We start from the raw sequence: 21676 nt of genomic DNA, 5'->3' as shown, positions 1-21676 counted from the left end.
TGGCCATGCTTTCAGTGGGGAGAACCCATATCAAGCATCGATAATCTGTCCCTAAAGGGAGTCATCTTCATGGAAGTATCTCCAAATCCATTTGGCCTAGGGGGGTTTTTGTAATTTATCATGCACCTAAGCTTTCTACTTGTCTATTTATTTGAGCAGTTTTCTTGTAATCAGTGTATCGGAATAATAATAAAAAATCAGTCATCTATCGTGGTTTGTTCTCCCTGTTCTAGGGTTTTCCACATAAAGAATCTGTGTCCCTTTTTTCTCTTTTTCATCATGGTATCAATGGTGACGAAACCCTAACCATCACTGACGAGAATCAGCCACAGTCTTCTTCAGCAACCTTTGTCGGAATCAATGGAGCCGCGAATGTCGACATTAATGCAGAGATACAGGCAGCCGTCAAAAGGTATCTCCAAACCGTGCTGCCATAGCTCCTTCAGCTGACGGCTCCAGCCGTCCAGCCGATCGAGACCAGCGTCGATCTAGACCAATCGATCGCCGCGGCACTTCTGTCAACCGACCTCGTTCCAGCCGAGTCCTCTCGCCGCTCGCAGCCAATCAATCTCGCCCAGCAGCCGACGCTCCTCTTGCTTGCAGTCGAGTCCTCCTGCTCGAACCCGATCGGTTTCGTCCAGCAGTCGATGCTCCCCCGCTTGCAACCGAGTCCTCCCACTCGCAGCCAACCGGTTTTGCCCAACAGTTGCCGGCCTTGAGCCAATTGATCGGTGTTGGTTCTCTGCAATGGCGCCGAGATGCCTCCTTCGATCAACATACTCCAGTCGCGCCAAGCAACAGTGGCGCAACTTATGACCCAAATGAGGTCCAACGTCAATTTGACCATCTTCAGGAGAAGATTGCAGATTTTGAAACAGTTCTTGGCACAAACCTGCAAACAGTCCAACTAGAGTTCTCCACTAACCTACCATTGTATTCTGAGAATCCGGTAAATTCTTTCCCTTTTTTATCCACAACAAATTTTCTGTCTGGAAACTCTGCAGGATTTATTATTGGAGAAAAGTTGAATGGCTAAAACTATTTTTCCTAGTCGCAATCAATCAGAATGGTTCTGGAAGGATGTCATAAATTCGGGTACTTGACGGGAGAGATATCGAAACTAGGGCCAGGTGACCCTCAAGAACGTATCTGGAAAGGAGAGTCTTCTTTGTTGCGATCAGTTCTGGTTAACAGCATGAAACCCTATATTGGTAAGCCGTTACTCCATGTTGCAACCGTCAGAGACATTTGGGATGTTGTACAGAAGTTATATTAAAAAAGACAGAATGCATCTCAATTATTACGCAAGAAGGCCCATGAGTGTAAACAAGGATCGATGGATGTGACATCCTATTTTAACAAATTATCCCTACTGTGGCAGGAAATGGACTTGTAACTAATAGAGTGTATGACTTCCTAGCTGGGTTGAATTCAAAGTTCGATGCTGTTCGGAGTCAGATATTGGGCCAACGTCCTATACCTTCCCTCATGAAAGTATGTTAAGAGATACGTTTAGAAAAGAACAAATTGAGTGCCATGAACAATCTAGTAATCACATCAACAGATGCTGTTGCATTTGCTACGAAGTCTTCTGGGTTTGACAGTGATAAGCAGAGTAATAGACTCCCTCTTGTCTGTTAGCACTGCAAGAAGCCTTGGCATATGAAAGATCAGTGTTGGAAGCCGCATGGGAGACCTCCAAATAGCAAATGACATCAGTCACATGACAAATCAAACCTTGGATGTGCTCTTGTGAGTGACTTGACAAGTGGAAACCTTCAGACTTAATCTCCAGCAGATGGCCAAGATAATTCGAGTGCTGTTCGAGTCAGTGCTATTGCGCAATCAGGTACGGTTCGGCCCTTTGGCTTGCTTAGTGTTCATGGTAAAAAAACCTTGGATTGTTGACTCAGGAGCTACAAATCATTTAATTGGCTCATCTGACCAGTTTACTTCATACTGTCCGAGTGCTGGTAATGAAAGGATTAGGATCGCAGATGGGTCATTTGCTCCTATTGAAGGAAAATGCCATCTTTCTCCGTTTGAGGGTTTAGTGTTGCGTGATGTGTTACATGTTCCCAAGATTTCATATAATTTATTATCTGTCAGCAAAATTACAAGAGATCCGAGTTGTCAGGCTGTTTTCTCACTCGACTCTGTTTTATTTCAGGATATGAGCTCGGGGACGATGATTGGCACTGCCCAGCATGATAGGGGACTCTACTTCCTGACTGAAGATATTTCCTCTAGAGATTGTTATAGGACTAGTTTCATTTCTTTGAATTTTTCTACTTCTGAGAGTGATTTTATGTTATGACATTTCCGCCTTGGGCATCCCAATTTTTAGTACATGAAATATTTGTTCCTGCATTTGTTTCGTGATATTAATATCTCTTCCTTAAACTGTGATGTGTGTATCTGGACCAAACAGAGTCGTGTCTCTTTTTACTCTCAGCCTTACAAACCATCTATTTCATTCTTATCCACAATGATGTTTGGGGTCCCTCACCAATCACCACTTCTATAGGTAAACGTTGGTTTGTCATCTTTATCGACGGCCACACTCGGCTTACTTCGGTTTTCCTTCTTACTGAGAAGTCCGAGGTGTTATCTGTGTTCCAGCAATTCTATGCCATTGTGGAAATCCAGTTTAACACGAAAATCGTAATTCTATGAAGTGACAATGGGCATGAGTTTTTTAACAACTCTTTTCGGGATTTCCTTGCTTCCAAGAGAATTGTCCACCAAAGCTCTTTTGCCTACACTCCTCAGCAGAATGGGGTGGCCGAACGGAGAAATCGACATTTGGTGGAAGTCACTCATTCTCTCATGCTGTCCACCTCCCTTCTGTCCTTCTTATGGGGGGATGCTATTCTTACTGCTGCACATTTAATTAATCGCATGCGCGTGTTCTAAACTTCCACAATCCCCTTGATCGTTTTAAAGAGTCGTATCCAACCACCCGCCTTATCTCTGATGTGCCTCTCCGGGTTTTTGGTTGCGTTGTCTTTGTTCATACCCACGGGCCAAATCGCACGAAGTTTACCCCTCGTGCTTAGAAATGTGTATTTATTGGGTATCCTCCCCACCAACGTGGATATAAATGTTACCACCCACCTTCTCGAAAATATTTCGTTTCCATGGATGTTACCTTTCTTGAGGATCAGCCGTTCTTCCCTATTAGTCATCTTCAGGGGGAGAATTCTAGTGAAGAGACTAATTGGTCCACTTATTCGGTGCCCTTAGAGTTGTCTTCTGAACCTGAACCTGTCCTGTCTGTCCTTCCCACCAATCAAGTCCCGTGGATAACATACTATAGGAAGAATCTCAAGAAGGAAACAGTGCCACCTGTCGCTTCTCCGGCTCCGGTCCATGAGTTTGACCCAGCATCAGCTCCAGGTATTTGTATTCCTGCCACTAATGATATTGGTACTTGTGCTGAGACTAATACTTGCAGAGAGGGTAAAGATGAAAAAAGTGTTGACGGGGCTGCCAAGGACACCATGGGAGATGTAGAGACAGCTGAAAATAACAGTGCTGAGGAAACGACTCCAGAGAATGAAAGTGGTATGAGTAAAGATGAATGTGTGAAAGGTCCTTTAGAAGATGAACCCCAAGAGCAGACAACCAAATATGGTGAAAAACTAGACAATGTGGAGAGTAATGACGTTTCTTTTGATCTTCCCATTGCCTTGAGGAAAGGCACTAGATCATGTACAAAGTATCCTATGCACAGTTACATGATGTATAGTAACCTGTTACCCGAGTTCAAGGCTCTTACTACCAGTCTAGATACAATGATGATACCAAGTAGCATACATGTAGCAATGGAGACTCCTGAATGGAAGGCTGCAGTTATGGAAGAAATGAGGGCTTTTGAGAAAAATGAGACGTGGGATCAGGTTGTTCTCTCCGAGGGACACAAGACGGTTGGATGCAAATCGGTCTTTACCATAAAATACAAGTCTGATGGGACGATTAATACCAGGCTAGACTGGTTGCCAAAGGGTTTACTCAGACCTTTGGAATAGACTACTCTGAAACCTTCTCTCCTGTGGCCAAGCTTAATACTGTCCGGGTGTTGTTATTAGTAGCAGTGAACAAAGATTGGCCTTTTCATCAACTAGATGTAAAAAATGCGTTTCTTAATGGGGAATTGGAAGAGGAAGTCTACATGAGTCCTCCTCCGAGATTCGAGAGTCAGTTTAAGCACTGGGCCTGCAGAATGAGAAAGTCGCTTTATGGGTTAAAATAGTCCCCGTGGGCTTGGTTTGACAAATTCACTACTTCTGTAAAATCCCAAGGGTATAATCAAGGGCACTCAGACCACACGTTGTTTACAAAGAAGTCAGTTTTAGGGAGAATTGCGGTCCTCATTGTTTATGTTAATGACATAGTTTTATCTGGTGATACTACTGAGATTATGAGACTAAAAAAGAAATGGCCGAGGAGTTCGAGATTAAAGACCTTGGAAAGCTGAGGTACTTTCTCGGGATGGAAGTTGCTTGATCAAAAGAGGGTATTTCAGTGTCTCAACGGACTCTTGACTTACTTAAAGAGACAGGTATGACCGGGTGTAAACCTATTGACATCCTTGTGGAATATAATGCAAAACTTATTAATATGGATGACAGAGTTCCCGTCAACAAAGAGAGATATTAGCGACTAGTTGGGAAATTAATTTACTTATCCCATACTAGACCTGATATATCTTATGTGGTGAGTGTTGTCAATCAATTTATGCAAGCTCCCTACGAGGAACATATGACGGCTGTTGAGCGTATTTTAAGATATCTGAAGACAACTCCTGGTAAGGGCTTGATGTTCAGGAAGTTTGATAAACGCTGCATTGAAGCTTACACTGATTCTGACTAGGCAGGTTTTGTTGTTGACAGAAAATCAATGTCAACGAAGGTGTGCAACTTACGATGGGGCGTGCGCATGCATGCGCCGTTCGCCAGGCGATGGCGTATGCGATGGACGCCTACCCTATGCGACCAGATGACCTTTCTACCTTCCAATACGAATTCCTTACTCCGCACTTCTCCAAATGAAATGGCAGCATATCTTTTAACTGTGAAAGAAGAATGGGGAAGACCAACAACACCTATTTTTTAACTGCTTTTATGCACAAAGTTGCTGGTTTTCGCTCTTCAATATCTTCAATTTGAGCTGGTCCTTTGGAGCAGATTTTAGCCTAAATGTGCAGCAGTTGTTGATAGGGCCGGCTGTCAAGAAATCGCACCAGATTCTGTGGGTCAATGTTGTCAAGGTTGTGTTAATTGAATTATGGTTTGAACGGAACCAAAGAGTCTTCCAAGACAAGGAAACCCCGTGGTTCTCAAGATTTGAAGCTGCCAAGTTGAAAGCCTCTCTTTGGTGCTCCCTCTCAAAATCCTTTGCAGCATACTCTAGCCGGGAAATCAGTCTAAATTGGCATTCATTCCTTTCTCCAGCTTTCTGAAGTTCTCATTGCTTTGTTTTTAGTTGTCTTTTGTTGTCTCTTGTTACGATTTTCCAGTTTCTCTCTTTATCATTTCAAGTATTGTTTCCCATTATATCGCTTAATTCAAAGGCTTTTCTAGAGTTAGGATGTGATGAGGGGTGCTAAGGGGGTGTCAACCTAGTTGAGATGCCCGGGTGCACTTGCTGATCCTTATGAATTCCTTGTAAATTGAGCATTAGTCTCACTTCATTTTCTTAATGAATAAAGAGACTTGTTTCCTTTTCAAAAAAAAAAAAAGAAGAAATGGCAGCATAGGAAAGACCTAGTACACTCACCTATCAACACTTCTACACTGGTTTTGCTTGATTTGCACGAGTGGTTTGTGAGAGCTAAGGTCCCCCAGACGTCCTATTTATAGCTGTCCCAAAACCATCAATGCTCGACACATCTCCATCCTTGCATGTCTAGTTGCCTTCAGCATGCATGTACCAGCGCATCAACTTTGACACCTCCTTGCATGCTAGCTTAGGTGTCTTCTTCTTGACTAGGCCACCGCATAGCCTTCTTTTGAAGTGTCATTCCCACCTTTGCATGCTCTACCAAGTGCCCACCTCATCCTTGGTTTAGCCAAGGATTCACTTGGTTCAGCCACATGCCCCAATTTGCTGTCAACTCGAACTTGCTCCCTAAGCTTACCTACTCAACACATGCCACCCCTTCTTTGGCCACATAGCCTTACTTAGACGCATCCCCCACTCGGCCAACGCCTTACTTCAATGCTTCCGTTGCGACCAATGCCTAAGGTTGACGCCTAGCCCTACTTGGCACCTACCTTGTCTAGCTAACACATATCAACGCATGCTCAAGCCTCCTTGCCTAAGGTCACCTCGCTCTTTGCCGTGCGCGTCCACTTGCCCTTCTAACCTCCACATGGACTTGACTAACGCATTGCTTCAACGTAAGGGCCAACCCTTAGCGATGCCCTCACCTTCCTGCCCAACTTGCACTCATTGACCTCAAAATACTCAGGTCACCACCCATCTCATCAAAACCCTCAACACATGGCTCCCATCTTTGACCATACTTATCCACATTTTTTTTAGCATCCAAAAGTTCCATTCCCAATACTTGGAAGTGTTTTCCTCCTCCTCTAATGATCCTCAAGCTTTCTCCTTGGAATATTAGCTTATACTTGGTCTTCTTTAATATCTAAGTTTGGAAGTTTGAATACTCATGAAAAGCTTAAGTGGAAGTTCCCTAATTGGTCTCTCTCTCCTTCCATGTGCCTTCTTTGTCTTAAGGGGATGGAGACCGCACTGTGATTTTGTGTCTAGAGGTTGGAATAGTCTTCTTACCATGTTTGGGGTGGTTAGTCGTCTCCTTTAGAAGATTGACGGCTGGTTTATGGATGGCCTGAATGGTGGAAACTTTTGTGGTAAAGGAAGAATTCTATGGCGATGTGCGACTCGTGCACTTCTGTGGCATTTGTGGAATGAACGGAATAGTAGGTTGTTTGATGATAAGTTTACCTTGTTTGATTCTTTTTGGGCTCAGGTTCAGAATACCACCTCTTGGTGGTGTACAAATTATACTAAATTATTTTGTAATCATAGCCTTCTTATGATTTTAAACAATTGGAGGACTCTTCTTGTTTGATTTTTTTTTTTGCGCCGCCCCCCCTCTTGATTTAATTCAATTCTCTGTTTCTTACATACATACATACATACATACATACATACATATATATATAAAATTTGTGTGGATACACAACCGCGAATCCATTTCCTCCAAGTGTTGCCGAAACCTTTGCTTTTCAAGACAAGATCAAGAAAGTCCCAATCGACCTTATCATAGGCCTTTCCAATATCAAGTTTAACCACAAACCCCTGTTTCTTTCTGTTGGAACAGTCATTCACCACTTCATTTGCAATCAATGATGAATTGAGAATTTGTCTACCCTCCACAAAAGCAGATTGGTAATGCGTGATGGTGGGGAGGACTTTTTCGAGATTTTTGGATAAGACTCTAGCAATAACCTTGTAAAGACATGTGGTGAGACTAATTGGTAATGCGGTGAGCACAGAGCGAACTATTCTTTCGCCTTTTGTTGTAGTATCAGTATATTATTATGTTAATTCCTTTAAAAAATTTAGATGAATGGTTTATTGTTTGCTAGTTGTTAACTTGTGGTTATATTTGTTGCTGATCTATCATATTAGCTACGCCTACACTGACATTCATTTATCATATCAACTGCTTTAATTTTCATTGCTATTTTGGTACTAGTTGCTGTGTCAGATTGATTATCTCCATCATCAAATTTAGAATTCAAGGATACTGTTGTACAACCTATAGAACAAATCTTGTTCAAGTAAGATTTTTAGAAAAATATTTGAGGAGGTTTGGAAGTTTAGCCTCAACTAGCCACACTTCTGAAAACTTTAATCCTTTCCTTATGTTATTCCTTGCTAGGGGAGGAGCTCAATTCCATTGGTGAGCTTTGGCTTATTTTTTTTTAGAAGTTTGGTTCTTTAGTTGGGAAGGAAGAAAACTTATGGTTTTTTGTGGGTTCATTTTTTGTCATATGCTTTGGGATTTATTATTATGTTTATTTTTAAGTTTAATGTCTTTTTTATTTGTCTTGTAATTCTGATTATGCTATGTCTTTTTTTGTGTTAGAGTCCTGTTCAGTTATTAGTATGCGCATATGTCCTAATATGAATCTTAATATGTGCAGGTTAGACTATCGATCTTTGGAAGAGACTTCACTATCACTCTGATTTCTCGGCGTTCTCGACACTTTGCAGGGACACGGTATAGTTTTGCTTGAAAGTGTCATATATGTAGTTATATATTGGGATAAGAAACAAAGAGAGAACATTAGAAAACAATAGCATGACCCCAGCCAACAACCTAAAGGACTAAGGAACAGGAGTCCCTTATACACAAAAGGTAAAAGGAGCATTAAACAAAAGCACTCCAAATGGACCATGTCAAGGGTGCCTTCTTTGAATTCCTTGAATCTCCTCTGATTGACAGCTTTCTGGTTATAGGAAGAAGTCATCTCCAAATGCTCAGCTAGTTCTCTATGTAGCCGTGCCTACACACTTGGCCATTACTTCGGTCTCTTGACTGAATATAAGGAAGATTAGCCAAATCCATCGTAAGTCTAAGGCATTTAGTATACAGCCTCAAATAGTGACTTTACTTTGGTCTGGTTCCTCATGTGGTTGTAAGCAGACTCAACTTGAGGCAAAATTAAGTCCCACTACTTTGGCTTATCACCTTCCAAGCACCAAATTAAATTGCCCTAAACTCTATAGGTCACTTCCATTTGTCCGTTAGTCTGAGGGTGGCTAGTAGTGCTAAATGCAAGTTGGTATGTAACTTTTTCCACAATGTTTTTTTGGAAGTAGCTTAGGAACTTAACATCCCAATCAGACTATTGATTTTGGAATCACACGCAATTGAACAACTTCTTTATAAAGAGATTAGCAACAAAAATGGCATCTGAGGTCTTTTTGTACAAGGTTTACAACAAGTACTGTGTCATACCCACATTGAGTTTTAGGAAGACCAAGGATGAAATCCATGGACAAATTCTCCCAATGGCCTTCAGGAATTGGACGTGGAGTGTAAAAAATATGTTGACTTTAAGAGCGTAAAAAATCCCATGAAACAATAGAGGACAATATTCTTCTTGTTGGATATCTCTTATTTTGGTTGCCAGTATTAGAAATAAGTACCTTTAATGTTCGTGATTTTTTCTAAAATTACAGTTACTTAAAAAGAGGAGTGAATGATCGGGGACGAGTTGCAAATGATGTTGAAACAGAGCAGATCATTCTTGATGAAAAAGCTGGTTCATGCAGGGGAAAAATGAGTTCTGTTGTGCAGATGCGGGGTTCAATTCCTCTCTTTTGGTCTCAAGAAGCTTCTAAATTTAGCCCAAAGCCAGATATTATCTGTAAGAATATCATTATCATGATTTTTCTCATATGTATTTGGTTAAATTAAATGGCTAAACTGGGCTTGCAGTTGTTTTTCCTTTTTCTTTCGAAGAAACAAATTTCATTTGTAAGCATGTTCCACAGTCCCGACTAAGAACCTATCAAATAAAAATGATTGGTAGATACCCAAAAAATATGAAAATTTTATATACGATGAAAATGATGTTTAAACATATATATATTTTTGAAACAGACGAACTTTTCAACGAAAAGAGGTTAATGCTCGAATTAGTTTAAACATATTATCAAGAGGTTTTTAAAACTTGCATGAAGAAGAAACAAAATCTAGTTGGTGCCGAAAAACTTCAAAGTCCTACTTTATCCCAAAATTTATTCTCTTCCTCTCGAGCCAAAGAATCCAACGAAAAGCTTTCATAAATCCTTAACCTACTTTCTCTGCAAGGCCCCCTGAATTGATCCTCTACTTTATGAAGCTCCTTGGAAATCAAAAAGTCCAAGGAGAATAAACATAGTCCTTTGGATAATGGTTTTTGGATCCCTAAACTGCTCAAGTGTGTTGCAAAAGAAGCTTGCCTCCCACTACCTCTCCCCCAATATGTGTGCTTTGTGTAAAAAGAACAGGAAAGACCTACAGCACCTATTTATCGACTGCTTTTATGCACAAAGCTGCTGGTTTTCGCTCTTCAATATCTTCAATTTGTGCTGGTCCTTTGGACCCAATTTTAGCCTAAATGTGCAGCAGTTGTTGATAGGGCCGGTTCTCAAGAAATCACACCAGATTTTGTGGGTCAATGCTCTGTTAAGGCTGTGTTAGCTGAATTATGGTTTGAACGGAACCAAAGAGTCTTCCAAGACAAGGAAACCCCCTGGTTCTCAAGATTTGAAGCTGCCAAGTTGAAAGCCTCTCTTTGGTGCTCCCTCTCAAGCCCCTTTGCAGCATACTCTAGTCAGGAAATCAGTCTAAATTGGCATTCATTCCTTTCTCCAGCTTTCTGAAGATCTCATTGCTTCATTTTTAGTTGTCTTTTTGTTATGATTTTCCAGTCTCTCTCTTTACATTTCAAGTTTGTATGGCTTAATTTAAAGGCTTTTCTAGAGTTAGGATGTGATGAGGGGTGCTAAGGGGGTGTCAACCTAGTTGAGATGCTTGGGTGCACCTGCTGATCCTTGTGAATTCCTTGTAAATTGAGCATTAGTCTCTCTTCATTTTCTTAATGAATAAAGAGACTTGTTTCCTTTTCAAAAAAAAAAAAAAAAGCCCAGAAGGTCTTAGATTCTTTTCTAAAAGAATGGCTAACAAGCATAAAAGATGACAGCAACTTGAATGATCTTGGAAATGATGTTTGGGACCCAAAAGAAATTAGCACAGTTTGCCAAAACCGTTAGTTTAGGAGTAGGCAATGAAATGGTAATCTTAAATTTCTTCTTCAGTTATGCTCATTAAGTACTATTTCAGTGGAAATAACAGTTTGAATATCTACTTTTGTTCCTATGTTTGGTGTTAATAGTCATAGAATTAATTCATCGTTTTCCTTTTTAAAATTTTTGATAGGAGACAATTTCATTGATGAATTGTTGTATGAAGTTACAAAAGAAGGGGGAAGAGAGATCCCTAATCCAAAGTAGTCGCAATAAACTTCTCCAATTGGACAAAATAGAGGAAAGAATAAACTTTTTTTTCTTGAAGAAAAAACTTCTCACTACAAAACGAATAAAAGTTTAGGAGAGAAACTATTAAAAAGCGAAAAAAAGAAAAGATATGGACAAGTACAACCAAATATAGATAAACTCTCAGACAACTTCGACCGACGAGCCTTCTTCAGCTACTGAAAAACAGAGGCTACTACAAAACTACCAAAGAAACCCAAAAAATGACCACCAACCAACAAAAGACCAACAAAGAGCAAACAAAAACTCATCAACAATGCACAAACTTAAAATCCGATGAAAGAAACTTTTGATGAACCAACACCAAGGAACTTGAAATGAAATTCTCCTTACAATCTAAAACCTTCCAACATGGGAATGAAACAAAGCCCAACAAGTAATATTAAGCAGCCACCATTTCAAACTTCCAAAAACAGAGAACCAACTACCCTTTATAAAGCAACACCAAAAAAAGTACTCCCATGACCTCTAATGTAGTACCCCAATGATGCCCACCTTACAACTCACAAAAGAAGGAGAATTGCTAAAAGATCTTGAAAGATATGAGGTTAGTGGGAAAACTTACTAGATATAGCCTATTTATTGAGTATTGTGAGCCTGTATATGTCTTGTCCTACAATTGACCATTGGGCTGCATTGGAACACTCGCTGCCCTTTGTCTTTCTTCACCGATTGTTTTGTTGGAGAGCCATGGATTTCGTCGATGTGGCCTATGTAATAATCAGTAATAAAGAAGGGGTCAATCCAGACAGAAATGCCAATGGAAGAAGATGGAACTCTTGCTGGAAGGAAACCTGTTTAATTGCATTTGACCTTCAGACAAATCTCTATAAAATCCATTCTATGGAGTGTTTTCTTGGCCACTTCTATAAGACCCCTACAAGCTTCCCCAATAATGTGAAAATTCTCCATGCTCCACTTGTTGAAAGGGAGGCCTCGTACTTTGATCCATCCTCCATAAGATGGAACTACTTGATCATTGTGGAAAAAATCATGGCTCCAAGGTGAGAAAAGATGGAAAGCTCCAAGCTCCATTCTTGTTCAGAATTCTTGCAGCACAAGATAGCTTTATCTGGTTGAAAAGGTGCAGGAGACGCATATATTGTGATGTCCACTTGTATGGCTTTGGGGATTTTGTGGCATTCGTCATGGAAGTTTTTTTATTTTTTTTTTTAAATCACAATGATGTTATTTGTATAAAAGGGGCCCAATGAGGGTGAAGGTGCCAAAAAAGGTTGTGGCTGTTTAATGGTGGGTGGTTGGGTAATAAAAGCACAGTTGTTGGTATTGATGCAAGGATCCATCTCCCTTTTTTCCATGGTAGTTCTTCTTAAAGAGAGCTTCCTTGTAGGCTGGTTGTTGGTTATCATTAATGGAGCAGCTAACTTTAGAGCTTAAAAAGGTAGTGAGGTCAATGAAAGATTTCCATTCACATCTTTGTTCTCCAGCTGGAATAATGAGGCAATTATTTCCTCCATTGTAGTCCAGCTTAACAAGTTCCGTTGGAAAACCTCTTCTGCTCAATGTTTTTCAAGCCATACAATATGTTCATCAACTCTCTTTTCTTTGAACAATTTTTGGTTCAGGGGGAAAGGAGAAGGCCATTGAGTGATTCAGTTAGCTAGCGGAGGGTGCTCCAAAGGAACGAAATGGAGAAAGATTCATCTTTAGAAGTCTTTGTTAGACGAATCTGTGTGTCACGAGAAACAAGATCTATATCAATCGAGAATTTTTTTCTCTCAACAGAGATCTGCTTCAGCTGATGAGAACAATCCATGGTGAGAGAAGAAGAAAGGGTTAAGTTGATAAGGCATGGTGGGATCTGACGGGTTGATCGGAGGGAGAGGTGAGGGGTTGGCATGAGAGGGAGAGCAAGAGAGAGGTTTTTTTGTTTTATCCCAACATATTATGAACACACAAATGTGAATGAAAATTAAATGTTCTTTTTCCTAGATTCGTGATTCAAAGACCACTAGAAATAGAATGAATAGGCAATTTAACTGTACTTTAGTTGGATACGTGATATGTTGTCCTTCTCTAGGCAAAGAGGGAAAGAGGAACGGCCAGCAGTATGAGGCATTCTGAAAGTGCAAATCATAGGGAGATTGAGTAAGACTGCTTGGATTAGGATTGTAATTTGTTGACGGTAAAAAAAACGGTAATGGTACAAGAAGAAAAAAGGAAAAAAAGAAAAAGAAGAGGCTGGAAATTTGTGATTCTTCCTCACATTTAGTTTTTTGGTTTTAAAGAGAGACAACTTTTTTGGAAAGAAGTTGCAGATCTCTTTCAAACTCCACCACTTAAAAAGTCACCCTAGCTGCCCTCGTGTAAGGTTTCCTTAATTGGGTCTCATCAAATTCCTTCTAAGTCGCCTCCCTTATTGAAGCTTGTGGTTTGGAACTCGGTAGGGCCATTCATCACCAATCAATATAATTTTGTTGGAGAATAGGAAATTCTGAAATTTATCTAATGCTCCAGAGAGGTCTTAGAAGTTTTTTCATCTAAAGTTGGTGGTCTTGGTCAGGGTGGTTTTTTTTTTTTTTTTTTTTTTTTTTTTTTTTTTTTTTTGGGGTAAAAGAAACAATTCATTGATAAGTATAAGGGGAGAACCCCGAGCAAATTACAATAAAGATCGCTAGTTGCTGACTAAGATAGATAAATTGAAATGAGTGAAAGGATGCTTTAATTTGGAAAAAAATAACGGACAAATGATGCCAACTTCATGTATAGGATTTGGAAAAAAATAAAACAAGTTAAAAAAATCGAGTAGTAAAAGAATAGGTATCGTTAAAAACCCTTCCATTTCTTTCTCCCCATAAGCACCAGAGGAACGCACGAATGAAGGCCAACCAAAGCACATGCTTAGATTCACCAAAAGGATGACCCATTAATACGGAGACTAAAGCATCAAAAATATTATTAGGACAAGTGAAAGACCAACCAAAAGCTGGCAAGAGAAGATCCCAAAAGCTAGTAGCAAAAGAACAGTGGAAAAAAAGATGAATCGGCGATTCCGCATGCTTATGACACATATGACTCCAAGAGGGAAAAAGAGAAATATATGACATGCAACAATGCAAATGATCAGCTGTATTGATGGCACCCCAACTAAACTCCCAAAGAAAGATTTTAATCCTCTTGGGATATCTATCCTTCCAAATCCCTGAATAAAAATGAGTCAAAATCGAATCCATATCACCTACCAAATCAGTCATAAGAGATTTAACAGTAAAGGCCATAGAAGGATTGAGAGGTCATAACCAAGTATCAGGGGAGGAACGGAAGCAGACAGATGCCAGATTAAGGGATAATGAAACCCATTCATCAATCTCCAATTCAGTAAGATTACGATGTAAATTTAAATTCCACGTAGATGAAGAAGAAATCCAAGTATTAGCAACAGTAACCTCAGGGTATTGCACCAAACGAAAAATCCTTGGATAAGTGTTGGCAAGGACACCACAATTGAGCCAAGAGTCTTGCCAGAAAGACGTAGAGGAACCATCACAAATACGACGTCTAATCCAATTGGCAATCAGATCAGTAAAAGCACAAATGCACCTCCAAGGAGCTCTGGAAGAACTACCAAAAATAGGTAAGGGCCAAACACAATCAGTGGAACAATACTTAGCAACAATAAGTTTCCTCCATAAAGCATCATGTTCAGATAAGAATCTCCAAGTCCATTTGGCAAGAAGAGCAGAGTTTCGATGTTTAAAATTTCCAATGCCAAGACCACCCAATAAATGAGGACGATGAGAAACCACCCAATTCACATTATGTAAGCCACCATCACCACGAGAACCTTCCTAAAAGAAATCTCTAACCAACTTATCAAGACAACCAATAACAGATGAGGGAGCCTGCAACAAAGACAAATAATAAGTTGGAAGGCTAGAGAGAGTGGCTTGAATGAGAGTGTGGCGACCCCCTTTCGATATATAAGTATACTTCCAATTGTGGAGCTTATGCTTAATTCTTTCAACCATAGGCTACCAAAACAAATAAGACTTAGAATTACCACCCAAAGGAAGCCCCAGATAAGATGTAGGCCAGAAACCTCTTTTGCAACCAAAAGAGCGTAACAACCAATCAAATTCAATGTTTGAAACATGAATCTCAAGAAGCTCACTCTTAGCGAGATTAATTTTGAGCCCCGATGCACATTAAAAAATGTGGACAATGTCAAACAAGTTTTGTAAAGCAGATCTATCCACGGTAGAGAACAATAAAGTGTCATCAACAAACTGTAATTGATTCATAGAAAAAGTCGAGTAACCAATAGGATGAGCAGTTGTAAGACCCAACACGGAGCTGTGATCAAGGAGACAACTCAAACAGTTAGCAACAAGTATAAATAAGAAGGGAGAGAGAGGGTCGTCGTGCCTTATTCCGCGAGAGGGAATAATCTTCCCATAGGGACGACCATTAATAATGATGGAATAATTCACACTAGTTATGCAACCTCTAATCCAAGTGCACCAATGACAACCAAATCCTTGTATCTGTAGACTAGAATCAAGAAAATCCCAATCAACGGTATCAAAGGCTTTCTCAAGGTCGAGTTTTAAAATAACCCTTGCTTTATTCCTCTTGGTCCAATCATCAGTTAGCTCATTATCCATCAAAGAAGCATCAAGGATCTGTCTGTTAGTCACAAAAGCAAGTTGATTGGCAGCAATGGTGAAAGGAAGAACCCTTTTCAGACGATTTGATAAAACATGAGCAATAATCTTATGAGCACATGGAATAAGACTAATAGGTTTATAATCAGAAACAGATCTCGACAACCTTCTTAGGGATCAGACAAATATAAGTCTCATTCAGCTTCACATTAATAACCCTAGATGTACAAAAATCATTAATAACTAACATCATATCAGATTTAAGAGTAGTCCAAAAAAACTTAAAAAACTCAGCTGTAAAACCATCCGGCCCAAGAGATTTACCGACACCAAGAGAAGAAATAGCAGCAAAAACCTCATCTTCAGTAAAAGGACGCTCAAGGTCCATGGCTTGAGAAGACGAAATAGGATTCCATTCAAAAAATTAGTTGGAAGAAAGCGCTGATCCATAACTTTTGTGAAGAGGGATGAATGAAATGACAGAAATTCAGTCTCAATATCATGAGCAGTCAAAAGATTATGACCATCCCTAGAGAGAATCTCAGTAATAGAAGACTTACGATGATGGACAGCAACAATTCTGTGGAAAAATCGGGTATTTTCATCACCCTTAAGAAGCCATTTCATCTTACAACATTGCTGCCAATGAATATGGTCTTGAATGGTCAGGTTTTCAATCTGTTCACGATGTAGGCGACGCTGCATAAGTTGATCAGAGCTTTATTTCTGAAACCTTTGAGAAATATCCGAACTATAAACGTGCAGTAGAGCTTTATCACCAGAAATGAGATTAATAGTGCAATGAGATGATAGATAAGATTGTAGTGAGTCTCAGATAGCCAGCCATGAATCACCAAATGTAAACCGTTAAACAACCACCATAGATTGCCAATCAGACTGCGGTAGCAAAGGAGTCGGATTTGATATTATTGTTGATCATGGAGAGTGGAGTGCTTCTCGATTGAACAATTGCTTTATAGGGTTGTGAGGTTATATTGATTGTTGTCTGGTTTAATGTTTTAGGTTTCCCAGGATAATTCGAAACCAAGGAAAAGAAAGAAAACCACCCTCTTTTGTCTTCCATTGCAGGGACAAGGATTATGGAGTGGCGGCCAGATTTCTCCAACAGGTTAAACTCAGCAAAGAAGCCATACTTGTTGCTGTGTTTCTCAAGCCAAAGAGTATCACCATCACCAATCAACTTTCTAAAGAATTTGTTGTTGCACGGATCCTTGAACAAAGAATGTAAAGAAGAGGCTAACCAGTCGAGTGATTTCCACGTGATAAAGACAGAGTGGATATTGGATTGACTTTCAACTGAAAGCTTGAAATGTTTTCCATTAACCAGGACTATCGGAGTTAGGGAGAAGAGTTTCCGATCATTATGAATAGATCGGATGATGGTAGAAGAAGGGGTATTCGATGATGAAAATTCTATGCTGCGGAGGAGAGAGGAGAGAGCATGACTTGGTGCAACAAATTCCAATAGCTGATTGCGTGTTTCATCTTATTTTTATTCTTTTTACTTAAAGTAGCTGATTCTGTCTCTGCTTGTTTATTGCGGTTAGAGATTAATTCGTGTCCCAAATTCTAGTTGGAGGAAAATGATTCAAAGCTTACATAGAGAAGTTCTTTTCTTATGTATGTCGGTTGGTTAGAATGGTTTGAGTCTTAGGGATCGGTTGCTTATCTTTGGGTTGGAGGATCAATGGCATGGGCTAGTTATTTTGGAAGGCTAAAGTTGTAGATTTGTGGCTTTTCAGCAGCTGTTTCTTGTTCATTCAAGTTCAAAGCTGGGGTTATTTATCCCCACCCTTTCTTCATTTGGCAGCAGCTGATTTTATGGAAAAAGAAGTTTTCAAAGGCCTTTGGAAGTTATTTTGTCCCAAAAGTTTCTCTCTCCTTCCATCAGGCCATTATTCTATTATTTTGTTTGAAGCTTCAGTCTATTTTCTATCTGCATTTGGTTTTCGGTGTTCCTTTGGCTTGTTCGTTTTGAAGATTCAAGATTCTTCCGTTCTTATTTATGTTCTCGTTCTATGATTTAAGTGTATTTTATATCCAAATTTCTGTTTAATTGGAAGGCTTTTATTGTTTCCGTATTTTCTTCGTTGTAATGCATGGTTCTCTTGGGCTTATTCTTTTCAAGTTTTTTTGGCTCTTCGTTTTGTTTACTTGTCATTTGAACATTTATCTTTTTCATTTTATCAATGAAAGTCTTGTTTCCTTAAAAAAAAGAAACAACTTTTCATATTATCAATGAAAAGGAAATGTTCTGGCAACTAACTCCCAAGGGAGTGAGATGGACCAGGAAAGAGGCAACAAGGAGATTAAAGGGTTTTTTTTTTTTTTTTTCTGTCTTTTGGTTCTTTGTTTCATTTTTTCTATCTTGTTTTCTTTTTCTCCTTTTGGAGAGTATCTTTTAACAATAGTCTTTTTTCAACTTCTAAATGAAAAACATCGTATCTTTTCCTAAGAGAGAGAGAGATAAAAACTAGGAGCATTACAATTTTACAACCATAAAAGGATATTTTTCCTTATGCTTATTGTTTTTTACTTCTCAGTACAACGATATGATCCTACATATCAAGCTACAAAATTGCATTTTGAAGACCTTGCAGAGAGATATGGCAACCCAATTATTGTTCTCAATTTGATTAAGGTACATACTATGATCTTTAAGTTTTATCAAAAAGCACCAATCGTGATATATTTTGTAATTAGAAGGGAGGTTATTTTCAATTCATAAAAAAATGCTATTAGAAACAAAGTCGCCCCCCCTCAAACTAATTAAACTTTTTTCTAACGTGGGCCAATAAAATAAATTAATATACTTTTTGCTAACAAGTAATTTAAACAAAAGTTTTATTTTTGGTGATGCTACCTTTTGTTCTTTGTACTATTGTTTCTCAGGTTGTAATTTGAGCATTAATCTTATTTCATTAATTCAATGAAGAGGCTTGTTTTCTTTTCAAAAAAAGAAAAAACAACAAAAGTTTCATACCTATGCAATCACTTCAAAATGACCAATAAAGTGACAAAACAAATTAAAACATGTAATTTATTTTTCATAACAAGATTGGTAGTATAAATATGCAAAGATAAATTTAACCAACCGAAATACACAAATGTGAGCCATTAATTTCAAGAATAAATTATAGCAGTTACTTTCAAGCAAATAAAATAAAATAATAAATTAGTTGATTGGAGAAGGATAGAGAAAATGACATAAAAAATTTATAGTGGTTTGGCACAACCGGCCTACTCCACTTCCTAAGCTTCTCTTGGGTATGTCGCTCAAACTTGGTCACTTTCTATGGTTTAGGGTCAAACCACTACAACATTTTTTTTCTTCGGAAGCACGGATAGATTTGATCCTGTCTGTGGTTGAGGATCAAACCGTTACAACAACTCTTTTCCAAGATCAAGAGCAACATTTACAATTGGAGATGAAGAACAAGATGTAAAAACTCTCTCAAAGAGTGGATGAACAATTTTAAGCTCAAGACTTTGTACGAACTAGATTCTTACAAGTAAAACCATCTAATGGCTATGTAAAATACAAAATTTAAAGCTCAAAATTGCTAAAAAAATTGAAATAGCTCTCAAGAGATTGTAGCATTTTTAGGAATTTTGCATGAGAGGATTCCTCTTGCTATCTCTTATATTCTTCATGTTGGAGTTTTCAATTGAGATCATGCTTCTTTTCCTTTTGCCAACGACATTTCTTTTATGCATGTTCAAATGACTCGACAACTCGAACAACGACCACCCAACCCAAATTGTAAGGGTTAGGTTGAGTTGAATTTTTTAGGGAAAAATATTTTTGTCCCTGAGCTTTCAAGAATAGATGCGATTGGTACTTGAGTTCAAAATTAGTCAATTTAGTTCCTGAGTTTTCAAGAATAAGTTTAAAAGGTCCTTTAACTAATAAATCAATTAAAAATAAACATAAATAGATGATATGGCAAGATGACTAGGAAAAAAAATATATTTTTAATATTTGTCACCTCTATCTCTCTTCTTTCTCTCCTCTTTACTCTCTCTCTACTCTTGTTCTCTCTCATTCCCCTCCATCTTCTATTCTCTTCTTTAGAATTTGAGTTTGTCTGTTCAACCAACTTAGTAGCAGTATCAAGAGCATTGCACATTTGAAAATGCCCCCAAATATCAAGCGGTTCTTCAAATCAAAGGACGGAGGGCAACATGGAACTAGTTTCCTGATTAAAAGTATGAATATGTATAGTGGTTCATAAAATTAATATCTAGGTTAATTTTTCCACTAAACAAGTAAATCATATTTACTTTATCCTGTTTTCTGAGTTTTCTTTTTTATGACAGTTTTGTTTACTTCCAGCATATCTAGAACATGTTTTCTAATTCTGTCGTTTATGCTGTAACAAACATTTATCGAGAATAGTGTTAGGTTCTTCTTTCCTGCAACAAATAACCTAACAAATATACAAGAGAGAAAACAAGTAGAAAACAGGGGAATGAGAGTAAGATCATTTTATTTATGAACGTTCTCCATGAAGCTTCCAACAGTCATTGAAAATAGAGAAATACACTCCCAAAATGTAGCAACACTTCCTCTTAAAAGAAACAAGATGATAGAGCAAAAATGGAAACAAATTAACCCAGCACATTAGAGAGAGCTGGGTGGTCCTCTCCTGTAAAAGCCACTCTCAGCTTCTACCCAAAATATTCCCTGAAATTCCTTCTCTCTCCTACTGTCCTTATATAATGGTTTTGTGGTCCCTAACTGATTGTCTCACCGTCTGCCACCCTGGCTGGCCATTTCCTTTACTACCCTTGCATTTATAGGTGTAAATAATTTGAGGCTTTACAATACCTCCCCTCTCGAAATGGACCTTGTCCTCAAGGTGAAAATGAGGAAATTGTTGGTTCATGATATGGACAGCCTCCCACGTAGCTTCACTCTCAGCCAACCCCTTCCATTTTACAAGCCATTCGTTGGTTGCTAGATTCCCATTCCATCTCACTCCTAAGACTGTCTCTGGCATGGTTTGCAGCTCGAATTCTTCTGTCAGGATTGGGGGATTTTGCTGAATTTGGTGGCCTTGTCCTAGCTTCTTTTTCAGTTGAGATATGTGAAACACATTGTGGATCGCAGCTTCGGGAGGCAAAGCCAATTTGTAAGCCACCTCTCCAATCCGTTCGAGGATTTGATATGGTCCATAGAACCGTGGTGCCAATTTCTCACTTCTTTTCCTTGCTAACGATCTATGTCTATAGGGCCATAATTTAAATAAACCTCATCCCCAATTTCAAAGTTCAATTCTCGTCAATGTTTACCCGCTTGTTTCTTCATACAATTTTGAGCTATTATCAGGTTTTCCTTTAAGGCATTAAGTGCCAAATCTCTTTCTTGTAGCTGCTGTTCTACTGAGTTATTGGTGGATTTTCTATCTCCATATGAGACTAGAGGAGGAGGAGGTCTTCCATAAACTGCTTGGTATGGGGTGGTCTTTATAGAGATGTGAAAAGTGGTGCTATACCAAAGTTCAGCCCAGGTGATCCATTTGTTCCATTTCGTAGGCTGTTCATTGCAGAAGCATCTGAGGTAGGTTTCTAGGCATCGATTTACCCTCTCTGTTTGTCCATCTGTCTGGGGATGGAAAGAGGTGCTTCTCTTTAGTTGTGTCCCCATGGTTACAAACATTTCTTTCCAGAAATTGCTTAACAATATTTTACCCCTCAATCATCACTTTCTTCAAGCCCTCAAAAGCGGCTTGACATTCAGGAGTCCAGCTCCATTGGCTATCTTTCTTTAGCAGTTCGGTTAATGGCCTTGCTCTTCTTGAGAATCCTTCTACGAACCGCTATAGTAGTTGGCTAGTTCGAGGAAGGATCGTAGTTCGGTCACGGATGATGGTACCCTCCAGTCTCTGATCGCGGCCACCTTGCTCTCTTCCATACCAATTCGACCACACTCAATCACGTGG

General features: G+C 39.1%; 1 protein-coding gene across 4 annotated transcripts in view; it reads left to right on the top strand.

Annotated features, from left to right (window-relative positions):
• LOC120075354 (phosphatidylinositol-3-phosphatase SAC1) overlaps nucleotides 1–21676 on the top strand; it is an 85064-nt gene that overhangs the window by 11799 nt on the left and 51589 nt on the right. For all 4 annotated transcript variants that reach the window (XR_005481309.1, XR_005481310.1, XM_039028662.1 and 1 more), the window contains exons 5-7: nucleotides 8184–8260; nucleotides 9226–9413; nucleotides 18275–18372. Coding sequence is in view for 2 of the 4 variants with exons in the window: in XM_039028662.1 (XP_038884590.1) it covers nucleotides 8184–8260; nucleotides 9226–9413; nucleotides 18275–18372 (363 nt within the window). In the remaining 2 variants the exon portion in view is untranslated. The remainder of the gene's footprint in view (nucleotides 1–8183; nucleotides 8261–9225; nucleotides 9414–18274; nucleotides 18373–21676) is intronic.

Source organism: Benincasa hispida, chromosome 4, assembly GCF_009727055.1.
Source record: "Benincasa hispida cultivar B227 chromosome 4, ASM972705v1, whole genome shotgun sequence".
NCBI classification, from domain to species: domain Eukaryota; kingdom Viridiplantae; phylum Streptophyta; class Magnoliopsida; order Cucurbitales; family Cucurbitaceae; genus Benincasa; species Benincasa hispida.
Note: the sequence above shows the minus strand (reverse complement) of the source record. Positions and strands in the feature narration are given on the sequence as shown.